The sequence below is a fragment of the Cetorhinus maximus genome, chromosome 14 (assembly GCF_964194155.1).
Source record: "Cetorhinus maximus chromosome 14, sCetMax3.hap1.1, whole genome shotgun sequence".
In the NCBI taxonomy this organism is placed as follows: Eukaryota; Metazoa; Chordata; class Chondrichthyes; order Lamniformes; family Cetorhinidae; genus Cetorhinus; species Cetorhinus maximus.
This window is the reverse complement of record NC_135892.1, coordinates 1,436,165-1,449,790: the sequence shown is the minus strand read 5'-3', so window position 1 is coordinate 1,449,790 and position 13,626 is coordinate 1,436,165. Positions and strand designations below refer to the sequence as shown.

The 13,626-nt window shown below is 43.8% G+C and overlaps 1 protein-coding gene across 5 annotated transcripts in view; it reads right to left on the bottom strand.

The window, feature by feature from the left end:
• Nucleotides 1-4,753: 4,753 nt before the first annotated feature.
• The window catches only part of kiz (kizuna centrosomal protein), a 203,923-nt gene continuing 195,050 nt past the window's right edge, over nt 4,754-13,626 (bottom strand). For 4 of the 5 annotated variants that reach the window (XM_078556388.1, XM_078556390.1, XM_078556389.1 and 1 more), the window contains 2 exons: nt 11,397-11,440; nt 4,754-4,975 (listed from right to left, as the gene is read on the bottom strand). In XM_078556388.1, the coding sequence (XP_078412514.1) occupies nt 4,869-4,975; nt 11,397-11,440 (151 nt within the window). In that variant the 3' untranslated portion in view covers nt 4,754-4,868. The remainder of the gene's footprint in view (nt 4,976-11,396; nt 11,441-13,626) is intronic. The other variant, XR_013578637.1, reaches the window with a different exon arrangement.

The following is a 13,626-nucleotide window of genomic DNA, read 5'->3' as shown; positions in this document are numbered from 1 at the left end:
AAATATGTTTCTGCAGAAAGCAGGACAGCAGCTAATGGAACATTTTCTGTTAATTCCAAATAACGCTAATAGTTTAGTTGTTACTTGACTAGAATCTAACTATTGTAACTGCACAAGTTGTCAAAAGAGATTGGGTACTCTGTTTTATTGAACCATGTCCTGATCTATTTATGGTTAAAAAGGCAACTACTGTGGTAGAAATAACTAATTAATGCATTTCATTCTTTTAAACTTCCTATTACTGGAATCTAAACTCCATTTAGATATTCTTGTAACAGAAAAAAATCATTCATTAGAATCAACACTTGACATTCAGAGAATCATCTTGACATTTGAAGATTACAACAAAAAATCTTTGAGCAAAGCAGGGCAAGTGCAAATGCTTTGGCTTGAATTTGCATCAGCATTGGTAATATATGTTACTGACACGTGGTGCAAAGAACAAAATTGCTCTTTATGTGTAATGTATTCTAAGAACTTCCTGTTCAACACACAATTGTGTTCAACTTTCAGTAAATTCCGTTTTTCTCAACAAGTGACAGTGACCCTTTTGTTTCTTTTTTTAATCAATGTATTTTATGCATTGTGCAAACACTTTGTGGGGTCACTTTATTATAACACAGCCCACACATACTCATATTGACTAATGTGAGAGGGAAATCGAAAAAATATCTCGTTCTAAATAGGGATGACTTTTCCATGTTCATATACACCCGGTTTTCATCAATGGAGGAGTAATGCAGAAATTATTTTCCCTCGACCAATACTCAGCCCTCAATTAATGTCATTAAAATGGGTTATCTGGTCATCTTATTGCTATTTGTGGGACCTTGCTATGTTCAAATTGGCTGCTGCATTCCTTACATTCAACAATGACAGTAATTAATTTGCTCTGAAGTTCTGTGGACATCCAGAGGTCAGTTGGAATGAGTGTAAAAGAAAATACCGAAGCACCCAACACCGGCAAAAACTCTTCCCTCTCCAAGTACCAGCTTCTCATTTTTCAAAATACTATATTGAGTCTGCCTACTGAGAGAGATTTCCTGTAAAGATATTAAGGCACACTGAGAAAGGCTGTATGCACATTTGAGAAGGTATGACATATGGAGGGGAAACAGTGGTACTGTCAATGAACTAGTAATCTGGAAACGTAGGGTAATGCTCTGGGGACCTGGGTTCAAATCCCACCACAGCAGATGGTGAAATTTCAATTCAATAAAAACCTAATGATGACCATGAAATCGTTACTGTGAAAAAAAAACCTTTTTTTTTAGCATTTACTAATGCCCTTTAGGGAAGTACTCCAGACCCACAGCAATGACTCTTAACAGCTGCTGAAATGGCCTACCAAGCCACTTAGTTACATCAAACACTGAAAAGCCTAAAAGGAATGGAACCTGACGGGCCACCTGGCATTGACCTAGGCATCCGAAACAATAATGGCAAACTCAGCCCTGTCGACCCTGCAAAGTCCTCCTTAATAACATCTGGGGGCTAATGCCAAAAGTGGGAGAGCTGTCTCACATACTTATCAAGCAATAGCCTGACATGGTCATACAAATGGAATCATATCTTACAGACAATATGCCAGGCACTACCATCACCATCCATGGCTATGTCCTGTCCCCCTTGGGTATGTCCAATGCCACCAGCAGGACAGACATCAGAGGTGGCAGCACAGTGGTATACAGTCAGGAGGGAGTTGCCCTCGGAGCCCTCGGCATTGACTGCGGACTCCATGAAGTCTCATGACCTCAGGTCAAACATGGGCAAGGAAGCCTCCTGCTGATTATGACTTACTGCCGCCCCCCCCCCCCCCCCCCCCCCAACCCCCCACCCCCCCAGCCGATGAATCAGTGCTCCTCCATGTTGAGCATCACTTGGAGGAAACACTGAAGGTGCAAGGGTATAGAATGTACTCTGGTTGGGGGACTCCAATGTCCATCATCAAGAGTGGCTCGGTAGCGCCATTACTGACTGAGCTGGCCAAGTCCTAAAGTCTGGGTCTACGGCAGGTGGAGAGGGAGGCAACAAGAGGAAAAAACATACTTGACCTCATCCTCACTAACCTACCTGCCACAGATGCTTCTGTCCATGACAGTATCGGCAGCAATGACTGCCGCACAGTCCTTGTGGAGAATAAGTCCCATCTTCGCATTGAGGATATCCACTATCGTGTTGTGTGGCACTACCACTGTGCTAAATGAGACAGATTTCAAAGAGATCTAGCAACACAAGAATGGGCAACATTAGACACCGTGGGACATCAGCAGCAGCAGAATTGTCCTCAACCACAATCTGTAACCTCATGGCCCTGCATATCCCTCACTCTACCATTACTACCAAGCCAGGGGATCAACTTTGATTCAATGAAGAGTGCAGGGGGGCATGCCAGGAGCAGCACCAGGCATACCTAAAAATGAGGTGTCAACCTGGTGAAACTAAAACACAGGACTACCTGCGTGCCAAACAGCATAAGCAGCAAATGGTAGAAAAAGCTAAGTGATTCCACAACCAACGGATCAGATCTAAGCTCTGTAGTCTTGCCACACCCTATTGTGAATGGTGGTGGACAATTAAACAACTCACTGGAGGAGGTGGCTCCAAAAACATCCCCATCCTCAATGATGGGGGAGCCCAGCACATCAGTGCAAAAGATAAGGCTGAAGCATTTGCTACAATCTTCCGCCAAAAGTACCGAGTGGATGACCCAGCGTCATTGGTGCCAGTCTTAAGCCACTTGATTCACTCCACGTGATATCAAGAAACGGCTGAAGGCACTGGATACTGCAAAGCCTATGGGCCCTGACAACATTCCGGCAATAATACAGAAGACTTGTACTCCAGAACTTGCCGCACCTCTAGCCAAGCTATTCCAGTACAGCTACAACACTGGCATCTACCCGGCAATGTGGAAAATTGGCCAGGTATGTCCTGTGTACAAAAAGCAGGACACATCCAAACCAGCCAATTACCTCCCTATTAGTCCACTCTCGATCATCAGTGAAATGATGGAAGGGGTCATCAACAGTGCTATTAAGTGGCACTTGGCAATAAACTGCTCATTGATGCTCAGTTTGGGTTCCATCAGGGCTATTCAGCTCCTTGGTTCAAACACGGACAAAAGAGCTGAACTCCAAAGGTACAGTGAGAGTGACTGCCCATGACATCAAGGCAGCATTTGATCGAATGTGGCATCAGGGAGCCCTAGCAAAACTGGAGCCATTGGAAATCAGGGGGAAAACTCTCCACTGCTTGGATTCATGCCTAGCACAAAGGAAAATGCTTGTGGTTGTTGGAGGTCAGTCATCTCAGCTCCATTACATCACCGCAGGAGTTCCTCAGGCTAGTGTCCTAGGCCCAACCATCTTCAGCTGCTTCATCAATGACCTTCCTTCCATCATAAGGTCAGAAGTGGGGATGTTTGATGATGATTGCACAATGTTCAGCACCATTTGCAGCTCCTCAGATACTGAAGCAGTCCATGACCAAATGCAGCAAGTCCTGGACAACATCCAGCCTTTGACTGACAAGTGGTAAGTAACATTCGTACCACACAAGCACCAGACAATGACCATCTCCAACAAGAGAGAATCCAACCATTGTCCCTCGACATTCAATGGCATTACCATCACCGAAACCCCCACTATCAACATCCTGGGGGGGGGTTAGCATTAATCAGAAACTGAATTTGATGAGCCATACAAATACTGTGGCTACAAGAGCAGGTCAGGGGCTAGGAATCCTGCAGTGAGTAACTCACCTCTTGACTCCCCAAAGCCTGTACACCATCTACAAGGCACAAGTCAGGAGTGTGATGGAATAATCTCCACTTGTCTGGATGAGTGCAGCTCCAACAACACTCAAGGAGCTTAACACCATTTAGGACAAAGCAGCCTGTTTGATTGGCACCCCATCCACAAACATTCACTCCCTCCACCACTGACGCACAGTGGCAGCAGTGTGTACCATCTACAAGATGCACTGCTGGAACTCACCAAGGCTCCTTAGACAGCACCTTCCAAATCCACAACCACTACCATCTAGGAGAACAAGGGCAGCAGACACATGGGAACACCACCACCTAGAAGTTCCCCTCCAAGCCACTCACTTGGAAATATATTACCATTCTTCACTGTCATTGGGTCAATACCCTGGAATTCCTTCCCTAACAGCACTGAGGGTGTACCTACACCACTTCATCTGTGGTGGCAGCTCACCACCATCTTCTCAAGGGCAATTTGGATGGGCGATGAATGCTGGCCTAGCCAGTGATGCCCACATCTGAAGAATGAATAAAAAAGGTAAATATGTAGCTATGCTCTGTTGCTCATTAAGAAGAGTGGGGTTTCTGCATACTTGATAGTCTCTTCATGCAACTTATTAAATGAAAGATAATTTCTGCACCGTAATTGTGCTTTTAAGACATGTACGATGCATTTAGTCAAAGAATTTATAACTTGGAGAATGATGACATGCCTACCAGAAAAGACATTATTTACTAAATGCTACAAGGTGATACATGCTTTCTTTGTGTATAAGTACAATTATAGCACAAATTATGTTTGTAAGGGATATGTTTGAACTGAGTGCAAATATCCATCACAGTCTATATGCTGTTAGGCATGGCCTCATCTTGGAAGAAGTCAGCCCCCAGTGTAATCTTGAAAAAGGCCTAAAGATTCTCTCTGCTAACTGTTTTATTTTTGCCATGATTATTGAATGCAAGAAACAAATGGACCAACAATTGCAGTGAATTTCTAGTACAACACATGAAATTTATTTATCTCCAGCTGGACATCTCTACATTCAAGTCCTGGTTATATTATAGTGCCCCTTCTGACAAATGGATGGTCAGGTTTTGCTGTTTAAAAAAAATCATCAAAATCATCTCCGTCTTCAAGTACTTCTGAAGTCTTAGGATGAAGAATTGCTTCAATATCAGATGCACTGTCATCAGATTCACCCCAAAATGCTGTAAGAATAAGAGACAAGAACTTAATTCGCTGAAAGGTTAGCTTGTACTCTCATTTTATCTACTTGGCAAAATAATACATGCAATGTTTATCTTTGATCTTTGCTCATCTTTCTTTCCTAGGCTACAGGATAATAAATAAGAATAACTGCAAATATTTTAATGCAGAAATAAAAGATTTGGTGTCCACGAAAGAAAGTTCTTAAAGCTTGTTGCTTTAACATTGTTATTCTTCATGGCTTTCAAACGTTTCATCAAATTTAAAAACTTGACTGTTAAATTTTAATGTACGGTTTAGCAGCTAAAATGTACAAAACCAAAGTCAACATTAACATGCCAATGACTCCAATGACATCAGCAGTTGCAAATTTGCAATTCATTATCCATTATTCAGAAAATGCTGGTTCTACAATGAAAGAGGATTATAACAATACTTGCATCAGTTTGGATTCTCATTCAATCTAGCATCTTTCGAGTATTCTCTGGTTGAAAATTTAATTTCAAAATACATATTAATGTGCTGCATGTCATTAACAAATTGTGGCCAATTTTGATCAAGAAAAGCTAAAAACTTAAAGTAAGGCATAGAAAAATTATTTTCCTTTATTTCAGTTCATTTATGTTCTCCCTGAATGACAGTACGGAGTCTAAAATCACATGCCAATATTATGCAGAAACTTGGCTATAGGATTTGTGCATTGTAACAGTTATTACTGGTCAATTAAGATTTGGCTTCTAACTGGGGTCCTTGGCCATCAGGGATTTCGTGAGAGAATCTCAGGGGGTACCCCAAGATCATCAGACTTCTTTCTATGACTAATTTTCTGCTCTTGATGTTCTGTTATAATGTTGTTCCTGTTGCTGTCCTGCAATAAAAACATCCCTGCAATTATAATGATTTGGATAGCTGACATTGTCTCCTCAGAGTTAGACCAGAGGGTGTCTGTATTGGGTCACAGGATGGTCGTAATATTGACAGAGGGCCCCCTATGCAGGACGCCATTCAATTTATTTATTGAGGATTTTGAAGTGTTTCCTTTTTAGCATGATTCAAAACTAGATTATGGCTTGTGTGTTTTAATGATCAAGTATCAGATTTTTTTTGCATAAAATCTTAAGTTTAAATGTAGATTCCATTTTCATATGTTAGAATATGTGGTCCCACAAATGTGTAACTAAAAATTTATGGCAGCAAACAAAAAAAACTCAAACACAGCACAGGGCCCAGGCAGAGGTGACAGGATATATGAAGCATGCAAAATTAAACCAAAAACATGCATATACAATTTTCAGTAAAAGCCAACATCTCATAATTGCTAACAAAACAGAATGACAACCGTTTCTATCCAGCCCGATGCACCTTTTCAGAATTTTAAACACATCTATTATATTGTCCTTTGATCTGCATTATTCTGATGAGAAAAAAGCCAATTTTCCAAGTCTTCCTATTTGTATTTGCTCATTCCAGTCAACATCTTAGTGAATCCACATCGCACCTTCTCCAAAGTCTCAATATTTTTCCAATAGTGTGAAGCCCTAGACTACAGACAGTGCAGTGCAATGATATACCATTTTCTAAAACAATAATTTTTTTTATTAAACAACAGATATTCAGGAGGGAATTGCAGACTGGAGTCTAATCAGAAGGTTCTGATTATATAATATTTATACAGTAGCCTATCTAGCAAAGGGTCACAGTTGGAATGCAATCAAAGGGCTTGAGTGGTTAATATGCAGAACAACACATACCAGGAGTAAGTTACAAGCTCGACTATAATTGATGCATTTGGACAGTTTTTGATATAGAATAACAGAAGGTTGGGAGTGAGTTACAGGCTGGAAAATAATCAAAGGATTCAGGTCGCGGATATATAAATTGACAGATACCTGGGAGTGAGTTACTCCGCTCTATTAGAGTACTGTCTGCAGTATAGGGCTTCACACTATAGGAAAAATATTGAGGCTTTAGAGAAGGTGCAATGCAGATTCACTAAGATGCTGACTGGTAACAAACAGATACAAATAGGAAGACTTGGAAAATTGGGTCTTTTCTTGTCAGAATAATGCATATTTAAGGACAATATTATATATGTTTAAAATTCTGATAAGATGGAACGGGCATGGATAGAAACTAACTGTTCCTAGCAGTTGAGCAGTCAAGAACAAGGGGGCATTGATACAAAATTAAATATTTGAGATATAGAATAAAAAGCAGGAGAAGCTACTTCACATGAAGAGATGTGAGGTTGTGGAATTCACTTTCAAGGTTCGTGACTGAAATATAAACTAGGGCAAAGACTGAATTGGATAGGTGAGTTAAGGTAAAGGAGTTGAAGCGACATGGGAACAGAACAGGTCAATGTGATTAGAACTTTTATTCATGTGACAGATAAACACCCACACACACTGCTTGTGCCAAATACCCAACGTTGTAACTTCTATGTATAACTCACCCGTGCTTTTGTTGTTGAATATGACTGCATAATTTATTCTTTAGCATATGTCAAACTTGATCATGCAGCTTTGATGTTTCATACAAATGCTGTGAGCATTGACATGTCTTCTTATATTTGTAAAACGTAAAAATGGTATAGATTTTCATTCTCTGGTAGCATCTAGTCTCAGCATTCCCTGGTCAGCACCATGATACTCACATGCAGGTTAGACTTCCTCTAGATGGCGCCAACAACATGCATAAACTCTAGTCCAGAACTGCACTACAGTACCTCAGACATGAACAATCCCTGTGTAAGTCCCTCCAAATAAAACTGTCCGATTAGTGCTAAATTGTGGTTTTGTGTCCAATGGGAACTCATTTGAGACTAGTCAAACTCATTTCACTTTACAATTGTTGGAAGTAATTTTTCTTTGTATCCCATCTGTCTGTGTTGCAGTCAAACCCAAGTTCCAGAGATGGAACTAGAGCATTCTAATCCACTATGGTGCCCAGGCAGCCAACACCTTGCCCCCGCCCCACCCTTCACCCCACCCCCCTCCCAAACCCCCACCCCACCCCCCACCCAAACACCCCCACCCTACCCCCCACCCAAACCCCCGCCCCACCCTCCACCCCACCCCCCTCCCAAACCCCCATCCCACCCAAACACCCCCACCCCACCCCCCACCCAAACCCCCGCCCCACCCTCCACCCCCCTCCCAAACCCCCATCCCACCCCCCACCCAAACCCCCGCCCCACCCCCATCCCGCCCCCCCACCCAAACCGCTCCCCCACCCAAACCGCCGCCCCACCCCCCACCCCACCCCCCTCCCAAACCCCCATCCCACCCCCCACCCAAACCTCCGCCTCACCCCCACCCAAACCTCCGCCTCACCCCCACCCAAACACCCCCACCCCATCCCCCACCCAAACCCCCCATCCCCCCACCCAAACCCCCGCCCCATCCCCCACCCAAACCCCCGCCCCATCCCCCACCCAAACCCCCGCCCCATCCCCCACCCAAACCCCGCCCCATCCCCCACCCAAACCCCCACCCCATCCCCTACCCAAACACCCCCACCCCACCCCTCAACCCAAACCGCCGCCCCACCCCCACCCAAACACCCCCACCCCAAACCCCCGCCCCAAACCCCCGCCCCATCCCCCACCCCATCCCCCACCCAAACCGCCACCCCACCCCCACCCAAACACCCCCACCCCACCCCCCACCCAAACCCCCTACCCCACACCCCCACCCAAACCCCCGCTATCCCTCGTAGATTTAAAGGAATATATTGTACAAATGTTTTTTTCAAAAATAGACACAACTCAGCCAATGTGAGGAATAACAATCAGGGATAAAACAGAAGCCATTGAGGAAAATAATTGGATTATGGATATATCTGTTGTTGGCAATATATTAAAAGAAATCTGTAACTATTTAAAAATAATCAATAATTTAAGAATAGAAGTCAATTCGTAGGTTACAAGTCCAGGGAAATTGCTGAATTGCTATGAAGTAGTAGTGAGACCAAGCTGTCTACAGAAAGATCCAGGGGTAGTGGCTTCAGAGAAAAGTACCTGAGCCCACCACGATGTTAAACTCACCGGCCTGTAGTTACTAGGAATGTTCTTAGCCTCCTTTTTTTTTGAATAAGGGTGTCACATTTGCCACTCTCCAATCCACTGACACCTCACCTAGCCTATTTCCAAATAGTTCCAGTTTTCTTTATATTGTCCACTACAAATATTTCCATAAGCCTTAGATTATTGAGCTATGAAGAGAAGCTTCAGAAATTAAATCTATATATTTTTAAGTCGCTGCCCCTGATAGCTTGCTTGCTGAAGATAGTACAAGACCCTGTGTAGAAACAACCAGGAGTCAGGATCAGTTCCTGGTGCGGAATGTTACAGCCCAGTCACGGTGGGGGCTGGGCTGTAAAATGTCCAAAAGTCCATTGACTCCGGCGGGATGGGAAAATGCTGCCGGTGGGAGGGGCCGGAAAATTCTGGTCTCTGTTGAGCAACAGCAGCAGAGGCTGAATGGGTGCCCTTAGAAACACTGGCACAGGGAGGCAAAAAAAAAACCATTCCTGATTATCATCTCTTCAGATTGGAAATTCGTATACAGATTTTCCATTGGATTAGGAGTGGGCTTGATTGTAATGCCCTCATTGGTTGAATAGCTTGCTATCACTCAGTAACCAAGTTCACACAAGAACTATCACTTGAGCAGCCACTGGAGAGCAGCCAGAGTCCCTAAAACCAACCCTTAAAGAAAGCACCTTCAGGAAAGAAGAAAGCTAGAAAAAAAGTTGAGAGTAGAATCTGAGGGTGGAATTTTCCATGCCCACTGGCATCGGGCATCATGGGGGGGCGTGAGTGGACTATATGGGGGAAGGCTAAAAATTGGTTTCACACCATCGTGAAACACATTTGCAACTGTCCGCTTCGCCCATCAATAGCAGGCCGCGTCTCCCACCGCCAGTCAGGAACTTTTTTGTAATATATCTGCATATCATTATAAGCCCAGTTTGTCAGAATCATCCCCCACCGTTGGATAATCCGAGCATGTCAGTGTGATTCCATGTGGACGTGTTTCACAGCTGAACATAAGCAACATGCACCCGGTGAGCTGCGCTTCACTCGGGACTTCGAGGTTTGTTTGCCCACCTTGCTTCGGGCAGCACTCGTGGTCATCAGCGCCAGGCTTCACAGGCAGCACCACATCACTGTTAGGGGGATTCACAGGCAGATCTCTACTTACCAGACCAGCTGTAAGGGGTTGGCTTTTCAATGGCTGCAGGGCTGGGGCTTCCTTGGGGAAGGGGGAGAAGTGGCCTCAGGCAAGGGAGGAGGCTGCAGGGTGAGGGCTGTACTGGGGAAGGGGGGTATCCCAGGGTGTGTGTGAGGACACATGTTAATCTGTGCAAGTGGCCTCAAGAGGGTGAGGGCTGAGGAGGCAGTCTCCAGAGGAGATGAGGCCAGATGGAGATGTGAGGGTGTGTGTGAGAGAGTGAGTGGTGATGTCCCTAGAGCTGGCAGTGAGTGAGATGCCAGTGAATGTGTGATGGGCTTGTGAGTGTGAGAGTTTAGAGTGAAGAGATGGTTGCCTTAACCTGGTGGCATGGATGAGATTATTCATCCTCTCTAGACTGGGTGGTGAACCTTTTCTGTGCAGCTGGCACTGACCACCTCTGCCACCGCCTCTCAAGCTGCAGTGGTGACACTGATAGGCCTCTTGCAGCCAGAGCGGGGATAGAGGACATTGTGGTGGGCTCCAACAGAGCCCAGAGGTGTCCCAGGGATGCATTACTGAATCAGGAGGCTGTCGTCTTCTTGCCTTTTGGGGCCATATCTTTTGTGCAACAGTCATGGGCTGGAAACATTGAGGTGTGCGTGTGACTGCACTTTAAATATGGCGCTGGCGTGAGGAAGTGGTGAGATGATGGTGTGGTGGGTCAATTGGAGGCCGCCCACCAGTGAAAGGACGTGTTTCCTGGGAATGCACGATTAATGAGGTGGGTTTGGGATGATACGGCGCGAAAACCTGCCATTTCGGCCAGCAGGTAAAACATTCTTTCTCCCGCCCGCTACCATACTTAGTGAAAATCTGGGATGATTCCGCCCTAAGCCTTTTAAGTAATCAATACAATTGATATGGAGAGATAGAATGAACCTCTCGAGGTTCTCTTTATTTTCTAAGATGAACAAGCTAGAAGTTAAACTCAACCTGAGGAATAACATCTTTGGGCTGACAGTTGATTTGTGGAATAAACTGCCTTGTTATGCAGCAAATATTGATTCAGTTGAAGGATTCAAAAAGGGAGCTAGATCAATTCCAGATACAGCAGGGACTTTGTGCAGGGATAGACAACTGATCTGACTGGGTTCTAATGCAACTCCATTACACAGAGGATGGGCAGAAAGTGGTTGACTGCTCTTTTCGATTTCCTGGTTTCTGTCTTCATTCTCAAGCTTACCTTTTGATTTTGCAGGATTAATCCTCTCTCTCTTGTTTCTGTCCCTGTTAAAATTAAATAAGGCAGCATTTAATTTTAGAAGCAAGACCTCTTATTCACTAACACTCTGTGTACCTGCATGCCAATGAGCTGACTGTGCCCAATGATCATGTTTCTGGTGCATCCCACATAAGGAATCAGGATGGTGGGGGGTGGAGGACAAAGCAAATTTGGGTGCCAACAGGACCACTGGCTGTAAATTCTGAGCTGGAGTTTTGTGAAAGTGAGTTTATCAACAAAATAAGCATTTTTAATAGTGGTGCTGTCCAGTCTTCCTGTGAGTAGTCCGATTTTAAGAACACTGAAAATAACTGGAAAAAAATATATACTGAATCATCTAACAATTTTATCGGTGTACAATCAGTTTCTTAGCAAATTAATCCTAAGAAGACAAGCACAATTTGAAGAGCATTCCAAATCTAGTGCAATCTCTGCCTGGAGGCAAGTCCAATTGTGTGTGGAGCCTGATTCAGGTGAATGAAAACTTGAACCGGAGTTTTGAAAACACAAGCATATGTGGTTTAGGGTGTAACTCATTCCGCAATCCTCTTAGCTAATTTGGTCAATCCTGCCCAAATTGCGCTGATATCACTAGCAAGAACAAATGGAAACTGGACCCCAACATGTCAATCTTGAATCCGGTCACGTATTAACATGCAGCACCGATCCATTCAGCAGAATTGGAAAACAAATGTTCACCTTTCAGCTACTATCTGATGTGGAAAGAGAAAACTGATTTTCAGCACTTTGACATCTATGGCCTAAAATACATGTTTGTTTAAGGTTTTGTGCATTTGTTTGAAAGGGGACAAAGTGGTGGACTGGGTTAGAATGCTATGCTTTCAACAAGTATTTATATAGCGTCTTAATGCAATAAAACCTCCCAAGTAACTTCACAGGAACATTAAAAACAAAATATGACACAGAACCACATAGGGAGATATTGGGTCAGATGACCAAAAGCTTGTTCAAGGAGGCAGTTTTAAGAAGCATCTTAAAGAAGGAAAGTGAGGTAAAGAAGCAGAGAGGTTTAGGGAGGAAATTCCAGAGCTTAGGGTCCGGGAAGTTGAATACATGGTGACTGATGGTGAAGCGATTAAAGTTGGGGATGATCAAGAAGTTAAAGGAGCGGAGATAGCTTGGATGGTTGTGGAGCCGGAGGAGATAATAGATATAGGAATGAGCAAGGCCATGGAGGGATTTGAAAACAGGATGAGAGTTTTAAAATTGAGGCATTGCTTAACCGGGAGCCAGTGCCAGTCAGTGAGCAGAGGGACAATGGGTGAACAGGATTAGTTACAAGTTAGGACACGGGCAGCAAAGTTTTGGATGACCTCAACCTTATGAAGTGTAGTATATTAGAGGCTGGCCAGGTTTTCATTGGGATCGTCAAGTCTGGAGATAGAGCAATTCAGCAGCAGTTGAGCTGAGGCGGGGATGGAATCGGGCAATGTTATGAAGGTGGAAATAGTCTTAGTGATGGGGCAGATAAGCTAGGAAGCTCATCTTGGGGGTCCAATATGACACCAAGTTTGTAAACAGTCTAGTACAGCCTCAGACATTTGCCAGGGGGAAGGACAGAGCTGGCACCTAGGGAATGGAGTTTGTTGGGGGGAACCAAAGACAATGGCTTTGGGCTTTCCAGTATTTAATTGGAAGAAATTTCTATTTATTCTGTACTGGAATTTGCACTAGCATTCTGACAACTTAGAAACAGTGGAAGAGTCAAAAAAAAAAGGTGGTTGTGAGGTAGAACTGGGTGCTGTCAGTGCACATGTGAAAGTGACGCTGTGTTTTCCGATTATTTCACTAAGGGGCATATTATGGCACAGCTGATGGTAAGTGCTGAGTTGTTCAAATCTCAAAGGGAAACTTGAAACAACTGCCACAACTTGTTTTGCAATTTGTATAAATTTTGAGATGTGTGCCCTGAATTCAGTAGTAATAAGACCACCAAGTCTTATAGGTTTTACAAAACTAGATTAAACATTCATTAATAGAAGAAATGACTTTAAATACATAAATCTACAAATTACTACTTTGATCATTTCTAAATCCCCTAATCAATCTCAGTTGCACTTTTGCTAAGGCAACAGTAAGACCCAGATATTAAAAGACCCAGGCAAAGAAACATGATACCCTGAACAAGTCGACTTCCAAGTAAGTTTTCTTAACTTCAGTCCTTTGAAGA